This window comes from Brassica rapa, chromosome A08 (assembly GCF_000309985.2).
Source record: "Brassica rapa cultivar Chiifu-401-42 chromosome A08, CAAS_Brap_v3.01, whole genome shotgun sequence".
NCBI classification, from domain to species: Eukaryota; Viridiplantae; Streptophyta; class Magnoliopsida; order Brassicales; family Brassicaceae; genus Brassica; species Brassica rapa.
In genome coordinates, this window is record NC_024802.2 from 17,860,757 (window position 1) to 17,878,788 (window position 18,032).

The 18,032-nt window shown below is 32.9% G+C and overlaps 2 protein-coding genes and 1 long non-coding RNA gene across 3 annotated transcripts; all 3 read left to right on the top strand.

The window, feature by feature from the left end:
- The first annotated feature begins 5,960 nt into the window (after positions 1-5,960).
- On the top strand, positions 5,961-7,528 carry LOC103835347. The gene is made up of 2 exons (XR_626654.2): positions 5,961-6,276; positions 6,359-7,528. It is a non-coding gene; the product is annotated as an uncharacterized LOC103835347 (long non-coding RNA).
- Positions 7,529-10,124: 2,596 nt separating this feature from the next.
- Positions 10,125-11,656, top strand: LOC103835348 (GEM-like protein 1). Its single transcript, XM_009111503.3, has 4 exons — positions 10,125-10,406; positions 10,487-10,588; positions 10,679-10,950; positions 11,251-11,656. The coding sequence occupies exons 1-4, from the start codon at positions 10,193-10,195 to the stop codon at positions 11,428-11,430; spliced, it is 768 nt and encodes a 255-aa protein (XP_009109751.1). The 5' UTR covers positions 10,125-10,192; the 3' UTR covers positions 11,431-11,656.
- A 238-nt stretch (positions 11,657-11,894) lies between these two features.
- LOC103835349 lies at positions 11,895-16,419 on the top strand. Its single transcript, XM_033276580.1, has one exon. It carries the CDS (start codon positions 15,379-15,381, stop codon positions 16,180-16,182), a length of 804 nt encoding a protein of 267 aa, XP_033132471.1. The 5' UTR covers positions 11,895-15,378; the 3' UTR covers positions 16,183-16,419.
- Positions 16,420-18,032: the final 1,613 nt, after the last annotated feature.

Consider the following 18,032-nt stretch of genomic DNA (forward strand, 5'->3'; position numbering starts at 1 on the left):
TGGGTTCCAAATCCGGAATCCATATAATAAAATCAAACCATGGACGCTCTCCGATCGCATATAATCATTATAAGCGTTTTTCATATGATAACTGTACACCGGAGAATAAGACCCTTCAGGGTTCTGGTTTTGAGGAAACGAGAAAACGAAGTGCTTCCCTTGTAGCGTGAAGGTGAGCAGAAGACGCGGTGATCGTGATGAGGACCGAGACGCGAAGGAGTTGATAAAACTCGGAAGTGTGGTGAAAGAAGACCAGAGCTTCGAGACGCATTGATATCTCACGATTGATTTGGCAGGAAGTCTTGAGAGTATCTCAAAGGTTAGATCAAGAGGAATATGGTTTGGTTGTGATCTATCATCTCTGGATTTCTCTCGTCTTCGTCTCTTCTTGTTCTTCTTAAAAACCCTCATTCTTTCTTTCCAGAGTTATATTCCCCCTTTTACTAGACTCAGTTATATGTAGGGTTAGTCGTGTATATATAATAACCTACGCGGCACGATATGTAATAATATATTGACAAATATATTACATATAATCATTATAGAAAACTATATATATAACTATTTTGAAAGTCAGGTTCTTACTTATCGTTTTAACATTTACAAATATACTAGGATAAGACCCGCGCCTTGCGCGGGATTAAGTTATTATTTTTATTATATTTTGGAGAATGAAACAATAGTTTGGCTTCATTTGGATTACGGGTGTTCAATCCGGATATCGGGTTGGTTTCGGTTCGGTTCGGTTTTTTTTGGTATTTGGTTAGTAAAATATAACTACTATTCTAAATCCATATTTACTTTGACTTTAGTCTTTCACATACTTTTGAAAGATTTCAACTGGACGACTAAATTGATCAGCCAATCTTGTTGTTTTAAATCATTAGTGTTTATATATATATATATATTATTTAGTTTGAATATTTATTAAATAAAAATTCATATGCGTTATATTTTATGATCATTTGTAACTTATTATAACAAAAAAATAATCTATTGATCACAAAATTTTCAGAGTGGGAATATTCAAATTTCTAATAATATATAGACGTTTTGAAAAATTCAAATATAACATATAAGAAAAAATATAAATGTTTTTATTATATATTTAATGTGATTTTTTAATATCTTTCAATAATATAAAATTAAAAAAAAGAACTAAGATACCAAAATTGTTATCAAATATTTATTATTCATAATAATTAATTTTCATATATACGTTAATCATATTAGATAATTCCGTAGCTTCTAAAGTGCAAAAAAAATTTTGGTAGATTATTTATCAATTCGATAGTTAGTTTAATACAAAATATAATGTAAGTCAAGATGGACCAACCTATTTTTCTAAGAATAGTATATTTTATATAGTCATTTATTAAATGAGAATTTATAATCATACAGTTTTATGATCATTCATATCATTTTATAACTGAATATTTAAATCATTGATAACAAAATTTTCAATGTGAAATCTTTAATAAGTTTATAATTTATAAATGTTTTTGAAAATTCATCGAAAGTTTTAATATTAAAATATTTATGTAATCTTATGGTATATAGTATAATCTATATATATATAAATATATATGTTTTATTATTAAATGATATTTTTTACTCATATGGTTTTAAAATAATGTGTATCTTCTTATAATATTAAATAAAAGTTCATATTAATACAATTTTATGATCATTTGTAACTTATTATGACAAAAAAAAATAATCTATTGATCACAAAATTTTCAGAGTGGGAATCTTCAAATTTCTAATAATTTATAGACGTTTTGAAAAATTCAAAATATAACATATAAGAAAATTATAAATGTTTTTATTATATATTTAATGTGATTTTTAAATATATTTTAATAATATAAAATTAAAAAAAAAGAACTAAGATACAAAAATTGTTATCAAATATTTATTATTCATTATAATTAATTTTCGCATATACGTTAATCATATTAGGTAGTTTCGTAGCTTTTATTTAAGGAAAGTGCAAAATATTTTTTGGTACGTTATTTATCAATTCGATAGTTAGTTTAATAAAAAGTGTAATATAAGTTAAGATGGACCAACCTATTTTTCTAGGAATAGTATATTTTGTATAGTTACTTATTAAATCAGAATTTTTAATCATACGGTTCTATGATCATTCATATCGTTTTATAACAAAATATTTAAATCATCGATAACAAAATTTTCAATCTGAAATCTTTAATAAGTTTATAATTTATAAATGTTCTTGAAAATTCATTGAAAGTTTTAATATGAAAATATTTATATAATCTTATGGTATATAGTGTTTAATATATATATATTTATTTTATTATTAAATGATATTTTTTACTCATATGGTTTTAAAATCATGTGTATCTTCTTATAATAAAAATGTTAAACCATTGATCATTAATTTTTAACATAATAATTTTAATAGTTTTAGTCATTTATTGTCGTTTTTAAAAATTCAAAATATAACATATACGAAAAAATCTAAATTTTATTTTTATAGCTAATTTGATTGTTTAATTTATTTTAATAATATAAAATTAAACAAAAAATGGTGGAGGAGATATACATTGTTATCAAATCTTTATTATTAAACTCATTAATTGTCATATATATATTAGTCATTTATGGTAATTCCGTAGGTTTTATTTAAGGAAAGAAAATATCATATCATATCATTATATCATATAGTTTGACCAACTTATGTATCTAACAACATATAAAAATCGAATGTGGACCTACTTATTTTTCAATTGAATGTAATTCACTACCTAATTGAGTGCCACCTATGCATTGGAGCTTCTTTTAATTAATACAAAATTGAGGTAACATCTTTTCAAATGTTCCTCAATTAATATATAAGGGATTTTTGTAAATTTTACAAATAATAGTATTCTGTTGTGATAATTTACAGTTCTTTATATTTCTTTCTCAAACTACATCAACAAAATATATATATCAAACTAAAAATATAGATCATACATACTGTTACAGTATGCAGAACAACAAGTTTCTAATAACATCATAGTAATTACGACCACTGGAGAAGGATATTCCTGAGATGCAGTATGCAGAACAACAAGTTTCTAATGAATAAAATGATAAAAGAAACACAATGTCCTCCATCAAGAAAGAAAAGAAAAAAACAAGACCTGTAGCGTGAACAAGAAGGGCTTCTGAGACCCTGCAAAGTGGTCATGACTATGACTTGCAAGTAAATGTAAATGCGTGTTTCCTATAGGGCAACGTCCTTTGGTTATTATTCTCCATGATTCTTGAGCTCCTAATGTAAGAACCCGTGGCTGGTCGGTATATTTCATTCTCAACATGAACAATACTTTATGTTTTAGTCAAAAAAAAAAAAAACAATACTTTATGTTTACCTTCCCAAGGATCGTAGCCCAAATAAGGCAAATCTTTAACCGAGATGGTTTGTTGGGGTTGTGGTAAGGTTAAAAGCCGTCTCAATGTTGGGTTCCATACTACAAGATTCCTTATAAAATCAAGCCTTGGACGCTCTCGGATAGTGTAATACCAGAATATTTAGGGTTTGTCATCTGATAACTGTACTAGGGAGGATATGACCCGTGATTCTGGTTTTGAGGAAAGCAGAAAACGAAGTGCTTCTCTTATAGGGTGAAGGTGATCAGAAGACGTGGAGTCTGTGAAGAGGACCGAAACGCGAAGGAGTTGATAAAGCTCGAGAGTGTGGTGAAAGAAGTCCAGAGCTTGGATACACAGAGAAATCTAGCGAACGATTTCGCAGGAAGTCTTGAGAGTATCTCCGAGGTTAGATCAAGAGGAATATGGTCTGGTTGTGATATCATTATCATCATCTTGTGTGTCCATGTGGATCTCTCTTGTCTTCTTATCCCCTTGTTCCTCCATGGCCGATTGCCCTTAACAATAAAAAAGAGTAAGAACCCTACAATTCCTTTCCCCTACTATGATTCCACTTTTTATATTTTAAAACCAAAATTAGAGCTTGACGCGTGGGAATTGGTGGGGAAAAAAATATATACCAAACTAATTGTACTAAATAAATATATTCAAAAACAATATTTAAGATTTATGTATATATTGTTGGACCAATTAAACCAAATGGGTTTTAATTAGTAATGCGAAAAACAAATGATTGGGCTTGTATATCTAATTATCTATTAGCCCAAATAACAATGCTGCGTATGTGATGAGGAACATCCTTGGCATTGTTTAAACAGCTTGGAGAAAGAGGAACGTTTCCCACGCGCGTCGCCGCTGCCGTCTGGCCGGCTTGTCTCGGCGGGGGCGTAGGCCCTGGGCCTTGGGTTTTGGATCCGGACTTTGGACAAAGTTAAGATTCATTTCTAAAAACATGAAATTTGTGTTATAAACGACGTATAGTTTGTTTAAAAACGACACAAAGTTTATCTATTGAGATGGATCATAATGAATCCACAAAGAAAAAAACTTGCGGAGAAAGCTGCTCAACGTACTACTCCGAGATTCTTGAGAGATTTTCCAAAAACGTTTGCAACAGTTTCAAAAAACCACTCCTCATCTCCTCTATAAATATTGCCTCTCATCTTCTTTCATTTCTCACTACCTTCACATCGAAAACCAACAGAGAAAGTCAATAGTTCGAAAGTATTTCGTAAAGTTTATAATTCGATAGGGCATTCACGAGTGAAGCGTAAATCGTCTGTCATGGTTGTGTTTTAAAACTAGATAGTCGTACAGTCTCGTCTCATTACATAACGAATATTTAGAATTAAGGAAAAATATTATATCTCAACTCCATATCCACTTGCGTATCGTTTTTGTATTCATCTTTAGAATCGTCTATTTTCTTAACTTCGCTTTTAAAATTGTTTATGTCAAAATGGTTTTCTGGCTTCTACATATATATGTTCATTTTTATGGTAGTCTCGATATATTACTGAGAAAATTATATGAGGAAACATAGAAAATCTATAGAAAATGCTATTACATAGGAAGATAAAATGGGTATTTAACTCTCCTTCACCAAAGAGTTTTACGGGAGGATCAACCACTTCCTGACTCTCAAGTGAAGGTAATATTACTAGAGACAATTACCAACTGTTTTCAAATTATAACTATTTCAACGTTGGTATCAAATCCGATTTCTATCATATTTTTTAAACAACGGTATTAAAATGTCAAATGAAGTTCTTTACGGATTTTTTTCTCATTTATTATTCCTATCTTTTTCCTGTTTTATCTATCGTGGTTTTTCGTTTTACTGTCGAGTACTCGTTGTAACCGCATAAGTCTATATTGAACTTCTACTTTAAGTTAGTGTTTTAAAAAAAAAAAAAAAAGATAAGGCGACCGCCATTTTCTTAAGCTAATAAGCATGGCCATTGGCCGTTGATGGCAACTTGTAAATTCGTTTTTTACCCTTCTTATTTTATTATTTAAAGGAAAAGTTCATGAACATGATAAACTCTATCGTTCCACGTATGTCCCACGAAGGATAAAACGTCACAATACGTAATTTAGAGTTCCCGCAAATATCGGGTCAAGGTTTTTTATATTAACACCCTCTTATTTTGTTATTTACCGTGGAGTCCACGTATGTCCCACGAAAGATAAAACGTCACAATACCAATACGTCACGGTTGTCAGTTTCCATGCCGTGACACAAAATAATATTTGAAATTTAATCCCCGCAGATATCGGAATAAGTTTTTTTTAGACCATCTCCAACCCACCTCTATTTTTATCTCTATATTTTCCTCTAAAATAGAGAAACTTTATTATAGAGATGGATTTGCTCCAATGTATGCCTCTATAATAGAGTTCCTCTATTTATAGGGGAAAATATAGAGATTTGCTATTTTCATCTCTAAATATAGAGATAAAAAGTAGGATTCCTCTATATTTTCCTCTAAAATAGAGGAACTCTATTATAGAGGTATACATTGGAGTAAATCCACCTCTATAATAGAGATCTCTATTTTAAAGAAAAATATAGAGACATACATTGGAGATGCTCTTATATAACCCCTTTCGTCTTGCTCATAACAAACAAGAGAAGGTTAATTAACAGAACAGCGAGCGACAACATAGAAAAATTTGCATTCTTTTCGTTTTCGATCTGAAACTTTTAGACTTTTTTTTTTTTTGGGTAAAAAACTTTTAGACTTGTTATGGAGAAAATGGTGGATCCGCATCCGGTGGGCTTCAGATTCCATCCGACCGACGAGGAGATCATTGGCTATTACCTCAGGGAAAAAAATATGGATAGCTTCGATCCTTGGGAGTTACCTTGTAAGTCTTACCGACTACTTCACTGTTGTATTGAAACATCGGCTAGTTTTTGTTTATTTGCTTGTTGTTATTTATTTCTCAGCCCACTCGAGTTCGATAAGGAAGGACGATGTTTGGTATTTCTTCGCTCGTAAAGACAACAAATATGTGCACACAAAAAAAAAAGTAAAGACGACAAATATAACAGAGGAACCCCTTTTTTCAAAAAAAGAAGACAAATATAACAGAGGAGGGAGACAGAGCAGGAAAAAGAGTTCTGGTTTTTGGAAGAAGACCGGAGTTACTGTTAACATGATCAACCCAACAGTCCAACAGCCCATGACAAGAAAGAAGAAGAATTGAGCCATCAACAACGCAAGCCCACAACTCAGCTCAAGACACCAACAGCTAGCTTGACTGTCAACAGTTCAGCCTTCGCTGAAAACAAGCAGAGTATGGATTCAACAATTAAGTTGGAGAACAGATTTGGTCTCCTTGCAGAAAACGACATTTAAGCTCTCTGAGTAGAAAATTCCTTAATATATTCCATTAGGTTAAGCTTGTCCTCTCTGTATAAATAACAAAGGATGTATAAGTTCTTAAGTATAAAAAGAAAAAGAAATTCTTAAGTAATAAAAATGGAGTTTAAGCTTTGAGTATATCTTCTGTTTCTATTCTCTGTTTACCTTTGCTTTCAGTTACAACGGATATCATGCGAAAGAGAGGGACTCGAGAGAAGATTGGTGAGGTTAATGGTGTTTCACTACAACCGAAACAGCGGCTTTTACCACCTGAGCCGAAGTGGTTTATTGTACATTGTTGGCATATTTAATATTTAACGGACTATATACACGTAAGTTCTCTTCTACAAATTCACCTAATCAGTTACCTAACTAAGACAAGGAGATGAACTGCATATAGTCAGTCCTAGTCCCATGGTTTGACAAAATCAAAGTTTCTGGGTTAGTTAACCATGCTTATTCCTTTTTATGTTTTGTTAAGGTTAATTATATTTCAAAAATCAAACGAACTTTACAGACTACGGATCAAATTATGTCACATGATTCTTCTTCTCATACGTACACAGCTGATAATTAACCATCTAGCTTAATATTGTGTATTCTCCATATCTTCAACTAGCTTCTTCATACAATTGTTTCTAAGATAAAGCCGCTACCATCTATTGTACACGCATGTAATTAATAGTTTGCATAGGCAGAACAAATCAAGGAACGGTCAAATCATTAATTAAATATCACAAGTAAAACGAAAACATAAGAGCATCAGCATTAGTAAACCCATGAAAGAGGTTCACAAAGTATTTTTTTATTATTATTTTTTTCTGTTTGATTTTTGTTTTTTTTTTTAAAAACAAATTTATTAATCGGATCAATCGCAGGCCGTCACGTGTCGTGGGGCCCGCGCTACAGTGATGATCCGAGTTCAGTGCAGTGAACTCCCAAGAGGCAGGTTCATTACTTTTGTTTATTTTAATATTTTTTTATTTTCGAAAACTGTGTGAACTCCCCATGGAGTTCACTGATGCAGATTCTCTAAGAGAATCATTTGTCATAAAATTTAAGTGTCATTGAGAAGAAAAGAAAAGGTGCAACAGCGAATGAAGCGCTGATTTAGAAGGACACAAGAGTCTCAGTGTGGTTTGGGAAAACACTAATATTGTATATACCGATGTTGCTACAAAGTCCATAACGACTTCTAAAGTCACCACCCACAATTCCTTCAAACAAAGCTTCTCTCATCATGTTTCTCCTCGGATTTAAATATAGAATATAAAGCGATTCATTCTCGGTAGAGGTAAAAACAAGCTCACCAGCAGCAGTAACACCGTTTAAACATAGACCAGCAAGTATATGAAGACAGCATTCTTCATGCAACCATTCGTCTCCAGTTGAATCATTCAAAATATATAGATCAACGTTAGGGTCATATGTCCTTTTATGAACTAAGGCTAGCCTTCCCTCATAAAGTATCATATGACACGGCATTTTATAAAAACCTTCCAGAATTTTGATAAGATTGAAGTTTTCATATTTGACATCAAAGCTCATTATTATACGATGACCATCAGTATCAAAAGCTTCGTAATACAGAATCCCATTGAAGCATCGCCCATATCCTCCTATACTCGAGAAATGCATAGGGCAACGTCCTTTGGTTATTATTCTCCATGATTCTTGAGCTCCCAATGTAAGAACCCGTGGCTGGTCGGTATATTCATTTCTCGACATGAACAATACTTTGTGTTTACCTTCCAAAGGATCGTAGCCCAAATAAGAACGGTATCCCGAACAAGGCGAACCTTTAACCGAGATTGTTTCTTGGGGTTGTGGTAACTGGTAAGGTTAAAACCCTTCTCAAGGTTGGGTTCCATACTACAAGATCCTTTAATAAAATCAAGCCCTGGACGCTCTCGGATAGTGTAATAACCGAATATTTTGGGTTTGGCATATGATAACTGTGGTACGGAGGATATGACCCGTCTTCATTCTGGTTTTGAGGAAAGGAGAAAAACGTAGTGCTTCTCTAGAAGTGTGTGCTTCTAGATGTGTGAAGGTGAGCAGAAGACGCGGAGGCTGTGAAGAGGACCGAGACGCGAAGGAGTTGATAAAACTCGGGAGTGTGGTGAAAGAAGACCAGAGCTTGGATACACAGAGAAATCTTGCGATCGATTTTGGAGGAAGCCTTGAGAGCATATCCAAGGTTAGGTCAAGAGGAATATTGTCTACTTGACATCTATCCTCCTCATCATCTTGTGTTACTCTATGGATCTCTCTTGTCTTCTTATGTTCTTCCATGGCCGATTGCTCAACAATGAAAATATTAAAAACCCTAATTCCTTCCTCCAAATATATATATATCCCACTTTTGTATTTTAAAACTAAAATTAAAATAAGTAATATTTTAGTTAAAAATATTTTAAACTATTTTTTCTATTTTCTTACTTGTTTATATTTTATGTCAAAAGAATATTTTTTTGTAAATATTTACTCATATTTAGTTATGCACAGCCAAATTACTACGTTTTCTATTGTTTTGTTGATGTAGTTATAAAAGGATGGGAATTATGTTGTATTTCAATCAAGTTAATTGATATTAAAGAAAATTTTAAGCATATGTCTATATTTCTCTTCAAAATATTTTAATAGCTATTTTATTCTAATATATTTGGAAAGTATCATTTACATATAAAAACATTTACAAATAGAGGGAAAATTAACATTTGTTTATATAGTAAATAATGTTTTATATTCTAAAAGAATAAACTGGATATTATTTCATTCTGTAGAATTTCTCTATTTAAAATATATATAAATGGCCCGAAGATGATATGAGGTTAAAAACAAATTGTTGACAGCATGATACATGATGAACTGGCTGTGAAAAAGAGTCTACAGGTTTGATTGGTAGATGATGTAGATTTAACCTTCTAGCTTTAGAATTTACGCTGTAAATTTTACGACTATAAATGTAGATTTAATTCTTGTAAATTTGCTTTTGAAACACTAAATAAAATCTGTACAAAAACGAATTTTAAAACCAACTTATTTAATTTTAAAGAATTTGGGTCATAGCTTAAGATTTTAAACTAAAGCATGATTGATAACTAAATTTGTTGTCAAAAAAAAAAAAAAAACTAAAAACTGTGCAAATCACTTATATCACCTGCCAATCATCATAAATTTTTAATACAAACGATTAAATAATGCCAACGTAACACTGCCAGCCATTTTTAATTCATTTAGTTATTTGTAGTTTATGAGCTTCGAACCATGTTCCTCTTTACTTAACCAAAAAGAAAAGAAAAAAACAAAACTTTTTTTTTTTTTTTTTTGTGTCAAGCGACAATTTAATATAGGGATATCATACCGAAAGAAGAAGAGGAAGAATCGCGAAGAAGAAGAAGAAGAATCAAAGCATGAGTGGGCATGAAGAGAATCACGATGGCAGCCGGATCTCCACTCCCGCCTCCTCGGATCCCAAAGCTGCTCCTCACTCCTCCGACTACGCTCCTTACCCTAAGCTCGATCCCAACGACGTCACTCCTCCTCCTCCTCCAATCTCCGGCGGTACCGCCACCACCATGCCGCCGGAGTTCAATCCTTACGTCTCTCCTTCCCCTGTCCCCAAGAGTAAGTTAATTTACATCACCCGATCTCGCATCCCATCGAATCTATGTGTTTAATTGATTGATTGAGTGATTGGGGGGCAGATACGATGGACTCTGTGAAGGACACGCTCGGGAAATGGGGGAAGATGGCTGCTGACGCCACCAAGAAGGCTCAAGATCTCTCCGGAAACGTTTGGCAGCACTGTAAGCTCCCTCATGAATCTAGTCTATGCTTGTTTGACTGGATATGAGGAACTAATGTTTTATATGATTTTTTGTTCCTTGTGTTCTCAGTGAAAACAGGTCCAAGTGTAGCTGATGCTGCTGTTTCGCGAATTGCTCAGGGGACGAAGATACTTGCGGAAGGTGGGTATGAGAAGGTCTTCAAGCAGACGTTTGAGTGCTTTCCCGATGAGCAGCTTCGCAAGACCTACGCTTGCTACTTGTCTACATCTGCTGGTCCTGTGATGGGTGTTATGTATCTTTCCACGCACAAGCTTGCGTTCTGTAGTGACAATCCTCTTTCCTACAAAGAAGGTGATCAGACCAAGTGGAGCTATTACAAGGTGCTTTTTGGTCTTTTTCTTGCTTTTTGATTCTATAACAAAGTTTCTTGTCATTTTTAATTAAATCTTATAGGATTCCTGATAAAACTAGAGGAGAGATTGAATATAAGGTTTAAGGGCTGTCAAACCCCCAAAGATGAGCTGAAACACCATCCAACCAAGCTGTGAACTTGTTTATAAAATGATCTCTGCATGCTTGTTGTATCAACCAAAACAGATTTTTGAGAACCTTAGACTCTATTATTTCTCATCCTTCTCTGTGGAGTCTGTGAGTGATGATTTTGATCTGATATTGGATAGGTGGTACTTCCCGTGAACCAGCTGAAGGCTGTGAACCCGTCAACAAGCAGAGTGAACACATCTGAGAAGTATATACAGGTGATTTCTGTCGACAACCACGAGTTCTGGTTTATGGGGTTTGTGACTTATGATAGCGCCGTGAAGAGCCTTCAGGAAGCTGTGCAGTCGCATGCTCCATGAAGGTCCACTGGTGTTAGTTGTATTGTGCATTACATATATGGAACAGTGTGCGTGTTTTAGTACTTGATACCATTTCACTTTGTGTTGTACATTTTACTCTCCTGGTGATATCATAAAACATTGCTTCTGCTCATTGCTTTTGTATGATTAAATTATTGTTTATTTACAAAATAAACCTACTGAATCTTTTTATCTAGTTGGATTAAATAAACCCATTGAATCTTTATCTAGTTCGATTTATATCAGTGATGGTTCTTGATATTAAGGCAATAATGATGTTTTTTCGCCAATGGCAAATTTGTGCAACACTTCTCATAAGAACAGGAATAATGCATGATACAGGCAAGATAGCTCAATAGTGAACAAAGATCTTTCTCCGTGACTGGTAATAGGACCTTATTGTAAGTATAATAAATTACGGGGTGAAATGTTTGAAGCTGTTAAAGAGCGAGGACTTTCTGTGTTATTTGTCAATACTTTCCACAGCCTCCTTAGGGCTTGTATAAAAAGGGGGCCGCCGCTTCAGGAGCAGAGCAACATCAACAACAAGTACTTGATACACATTCTTATTTTTTCTGTTTCATGTTTCTGGTTTTGCAATATAGTCGCTATAGTTCCCGATGATCGAATAACCTTACTATATAGTTTCAGCCTTGTCTGAATATATCAGTGTAGAACAAAACTCAGTTTGTCTGAGGGAACTAGATTCGTCTATGTTTTTTTTTTCTTCATTATTACATAGTTTGAGTTTTTAGTTTCACAATCTGGTTCTTTCCTTTTTCTTTTTGGTTTTGGTACTCAATGATGATTCGAGAAAATCTCTATAACAAGTTTCAGCCTTGTCTGAGCTAATCAATGTTGATAAGTTCTTCGATTCTGAGGGAAAACTCATATATATATATTTTTTTATCAATGTTGATAATCAGCGTTATTTGGTTAAAATATGATTTTTGTGTCCCAACAAATTTCGGCTCAAGCAAGTGTTTTTAGTTGTTTATTATTATGGATTGATGTATCAAATCATGATTGCTGAGTGAAGTCGTCTCCTCTGTCTTGAGAAACAGATGGCTAGAAGTCTCTCAACGATGGTAGATCCATTTACATTTAAATAAACATTTGGAATACTGAACCACTTAGCGGTTTCTTGTATCTCTGAGCCATAAAGGAACCTTGGAAGATGACCTCATTAAAGGCCAAAACGGCTGATGCTCATACATTAGCGGTCATGACGATATCTGGTGCTCTACACAACCTGAATCCCGACACTACACAGTTGACTGTATTCAGAACAGATGGACTTTTGTCTTTTGCTGGGCTTAGTCGATCTTTGTTATTGGGCCAGAATGATAATCGTCTCCTACTTTTTTTCTTAATAATGATTCCCTTTTCACTTAATTTGCAAAAGCTTCCGTTAAGTATGTTTAATGGAGAGTTTTTAAAGGTTGATTTCATAATGGAATATAAAAATCTATTTCTTAACTTTTAATTAAAAAACTAAGAATTCTACTCTAAGAATTTTTCATTAAACATGCTATTAGTTTTCAGCTATAGGATAAGCCACGAAACGCAAACCTTCACTATGCATTATATCTCGAAATTCGGTTGAATCAAACAAGTTCAATGTATTGAGAACTATTGAACTATAATGAGCGTATGGTGTGAGATTTGGACTACAGTGACAAATTAGCTAATATTTAAGATATCTGAAGTTACTCAACGCCATAGCTCCTTGTCGTCTTATTATTAGCTCACCAACAAACTACGTAGGTCGTTTGGATTTTCATATTAAAGTTGTTAGCATATAAACTGTGACCCATGCATGCCTACCTAACTTTAAGATTTAGCATTTGGAATTATTCTTGTGTTAAATGAACATAGTCAATATTGCAATATCTAGATATTTGATGGGTTGTCTGTCCATCTCCGTCTAATTTCTGCTTTGAAGTGTTTTATTTGAAATATATCTACATTAGGTATGTGTTTTGAAAAACGTTTTGTCATAAATCATTGCATGCATGCCCACTATATCATGTCATGTCCAAATAGTAAATACTCAAATATTTGATCCATAATACATAAACATGACTCTTTTTTTTTTTGATCAAAAACATGACTTTTATCATTGTTCGGCTAACATATATGAGCTTAGATCGAAATAATTTCTCAATATACTGGTTGTAATTATAAAATTTATTATAATATGTGAGATAATTTTCGTGGGATCACAATTTTCATTGGTTGAAAGCGCAATCAACTGATTGTTTTATCCGTAGGAGATGCAATGTATAAACTTGAAAGTGGCCAAATATGTAAGTTATGTGGTTTCTAGTTTTAATTAACGCTAACAAAACTACCAAAGTCTTTTTTTTTGGTCATCAACTACCAAAGTCTATAGTTATATTCTTATATCACTATTGTTCTTAAAAGGTGAAATGAGGAAAGCATGCAAAAACAAAAAGAGGGTGAAAAGGAAAGGAAGGCGCGGGTGTGGCAATTCAAAACTAACAAAAGGAAAGAAGAAGCGAGTCAAAGTAAGGCAACGTAATTACGTACACTAATTGATGTGCCAAAGTTAGACCGAAACTAGAGGTGGCTACTTCTCTTACGAGTTTCAAGTTAAACAAGGATATTGATATGTCATATGTTTCGTGTTATAATGAGTTAGTTTTGCCTTACTTTGACTGATACGAAATATCATGTTCATGTTGTGTAACAGTGAACATATATTTTAATAAATTAATGATAATGCAATTTATCGTCGAGCATCACTGCATCAGTCAGTCTTCCATATACTGTATAAAGTTTTGAATCTTAAGACTTTTCATTTTCCAAGACTGAAACTAGCTAGTCAATACCATCAATAATCATTTCTTAGGAAAATAATGATCCGACTCCATACATAACAGTAACATTGAAAATTTCATGTGAATGGTATCTCAAAGATTAGTTGAACAACCAAACATAAGAAGAATAATTAGTATCTAATAATATAATGACTCGATGATCATTCCTCAGCTAAGTTGCGAAGTAGGGATTGGGTCCAGAACCGGTAAGAAAAATAAGTTAAATTACTATTATAGAGTTTTCCGAAATTGGTGGCTATAAAATACATAAGTAGACATATAACATAATGTCACAATCCATTAAAGTTGAGGTGCCTTCAAACCAAGATGGAAATGTCTAAAAAGAACACTCGATACTTGGTTTTCCACCCTTCTAAGTCTTCCTTTGCATCATGACTCATATTAATAATCACTAAAGTAATCGCTTCTTAATCACAGTTAACACTACAACTTGGACCCCAAAAAAAAAAATTCTTGGCCCAAACCTATGACATCTTATATCTAACTACTTTAACTTGTCTTTTAAGTTTTAAAATAGAAGCAACATAAAGGTACACTTTATTATTCAAGCTCATTTTCAATAGTTAACATATTGGTATACCGTACTAGCACTCATAATATTCTTCAGTTGTTTCTTTGTTTCAAGGAAAGGTTTTAGTAAGCGTTTAAAGTAAATTAAAATTGTCAAAAAGATAAAAATAACGTCAGTGAAAATATATTAAATACATAAACGAAAAGTGGAAAAGAAAATCTTAGTAGACCGAATAATTCATTCAAAACAAAAAGCAAATAAGCAAAACAAAAAGTGTGTTTAAGAAAAAAACATTATTATTCCAAAAATATACTTTATTTATCAAATGAGATGAGCATAAGTTACCTAACTTATATATTAATTAAATATCAAAATAACATATCCCTATAATAAGCGTAAATGTAATAGTGTATATATATACAAAGCAACCTCATTTGTTCACACTGAAACTACAAAACTCCCTCTCCCTCTCTCTCCTTCCATCAATTTCTTCATGACATTTCTTCTGTAGAAGAGAAGAGTTTTCGTTACTCATCACAAAAACCCTAAACCTAGAATCGAGTTACTTATTAAATGGGTCATCATAGGCTCGCGAGTCTACTCGTAAAGCTACACAAAGCTCCAACGGCTTGGCTCTGCCTCCATCCCCGACCGGACCGGTCCATCAGCGATGGAGGAGGACACCAACGAAAGATCAAGCTCGTAAGATCTGACGGTTCCTCCGAGCTCTACGACCGTCCCGTAGTGGTCTCAGAGCTCACAAGAGACTTCCCTAAACACCAAATCTGCAGATCAGACTCACTCTACATCGGACAGAAAACACCAGTTCTGTCGGAAACAGACACGCTTAAGCTTGGACTCAACTACTTTCTCCTTCCGTCTGATTTCTTCACCAACGATCTCTCTTTCCTCGCCATCGCCGCCTTGAAACCTCCTCAAAACGGTGGCGTTTTGGTCAGATCAAAATCCGCCGGGGCTCAGCAGCAGCCGTTTCTTATACAAAAGGGAGGAACAGGAGAGAAGCTAAAGATTCGCGTGTCTGAAGAGTTCATGTCGGAGTTAATGATGGAAGGAAGAAAAAACAAAGAAGAAGAAGAAGAAAGAGAGAACGAAGAGAGAGTTTGCACGACGGTGAAGTTGAAGAAAGACTATCTTCAGTTGGTTGGTCTACGAAAATGGAAGCCAAAGCTAGAGACGATAAGAGAGACTAAGGCGACAGTGGAGAAGAAGAAGAAGAAGAGAAGGAAGTTTCTTATGATGAAGAAGAGATCATCATCGTGCAAAGATTCTTCTCAGACTGATTCATGTGGTAAGCGTAAGCTTCAGTCCAAGCTCAAGTCCAAAACTAAGAAAGCTACTCTGGGGAAATCAGCTTAATTTTTCGTTACAAGAAATTAGCAGATTGTGTGTTGATAATACGTAGAAGAAATTGTTTGAAAAATCATGTAAAGAATATGAAAAAAAAATAACCAAAGGATACAAATTGTTTCCAAAACTTTTGGATTCTACTGATTTTGTGATACTTGAATCAAAGGAGCTAGCTAACTTCTAAACGATGTGTTTGTAATTGTAACTATTCATTATCGTTGAACTTCAAATATTCCTTTAGTCATATTTTTCTTCTTGTTTGCATGAATGTTATGAGTTGCTTTCGTACTGCCAAAAAGAAGTTGCTTTCGTACACAAACGTTTCTTTCGAATTCGAATAATGTGGAACAGGACCATTCAACTATACAGAAGTTTAAAAATCCAAAGGATAAACTTTGGCTTTTACGAAACTTTTTTTTTTTTTGTAAAACAAAACAAGGAGTTTTCTTTTTCTTTCAATTTTGGCAACTTCGTTCATTGGATTTTAAGTTTTTGTTGTTTACCAAATATATTAAACAAAAAGGAATCAACATTTGTGTAATTAGTTTTGTCTTTTATTATGCAAAAACAATTATTTTGTACGATGTATTTTTCTGACTTTTTCTTAGAAATATATCTAGTCGTTTGTTTTTCTTTCCAATTTAGTGGCATGGAACAGGATAATTTGATTACAAATCTTAATGTGAGAATTATTTTTCTTCAGTTTATTTTAATACTAAAGTTAAAAGACATTTTTTCCCGAATTAGAATCTTTGAATAGATAAAATGTTAGAGGGAAATCTTAAGAAAATTAAAAGATAAATTGATGTTCCATTGTTTTAACGAATAGATTAAAAGAAGGGAAATAGACGAAAACTAAGAAAGGAAAAAAGCGAAACAGGTCAAAAGCGTGGTCGTAGTTACTATTTGTGACAAAGCTTTGAATGAAAAATATATGGGAGAAGAGGTGGAAATAGATAGATAGATAGAGAAGCACGTGTTTGTAGAATTTTGTGTCAGTCTCGTTTTAGATTTTGTGAACAAAAAGTGCGAAAAAGAGACAAAAGAGGAGTCAAAGAAAGTCACCCAACGACATCATTTCTCATAGCTAATAGTATAGTATAATAGTGAATGTAATGTAGCTTTCACAATTTAAATAGTATTAATAATTAGGTTTAACTGTTATAAAAACATATCTCAAGAACGGAATAAGATCTGCCAATTATCTTCTAGAACGTGAGGTTGATGGGGGAGGAGGATTCAGTCGCATTGACTCCATGATCCTCCTGCCTATCTTCAGGGAGACTTTTGTCTCGGAATTCTAAAATTCGTGATCGCCATTATTTTTCGTTTATTTAAAAGCCCATTAAAACAACACTCATTGCATCCGTAAAATTTCTTTGAAATGATTTTGCTTTTATTCACTGCAAATTACAAAGTTTTTTACTAGTGAGGTTACGAGCGTTTAAAAAAAATATTTTAGTATTTCTTATAATTAGTTTAAACTTTAAATCCTATAAAAATTGTTTTCAACAAACTTAAAAGAGAAATTTTCTTAGATATCTTTTTTTTTTTAATTTATTTTCGCAAAAATAGATCCTCAAAGAGAAAAACAATCAAAAGAGGCTTTATTGAAAAGTAAACATGCATTTATATTTTTAGAGTCATTTTATTTTTTGAAAACTATTTTTATGACAAAAACTTTTTAAAAAAACTATTTGAAAGAATTGTCCAACTTAAAATCTATGATAATTTTTTTTTTAAATTGTTTAAAAGCACTATCATAGAGATATCTTCCTCATTTTCTATAAAAATGAAATATTATCAGAGAGATATTTTGATTTGTTTTCTGTTATTTAAAAAAGAGATTTCATTCGTTT

Coding starts and splice junctions, on each gene's coding strand:
- LOC103835348 (XM_009111503.3), top strand. CDS start 10,193: ATGAGTGGGCATGAAGAGAATCACGATGGCAGCCGGATCTCCACTCCC. Junction 10,589..10,678: donor CGGAAACGTTTGGCAGCACT/GTAAGCTCCCTC, acceptor TTGTGTTCTCAG/TGAAAACAGGTCCAAGTGTA. Junction 10,951..11,250: donor CCAAGTGGAGCTATTACAAG/GTGCTTTTTGGT, acceptor GATATTGGATAG/GTGGTACTTCCCGTGAACCA.
- LOC103835349 (XM_033276580.1), top strand. CDS start 15,379: ATGGGTCATCATAGGCTCGCGAGTCTACTCGTAAAGCTACACAAAGCT.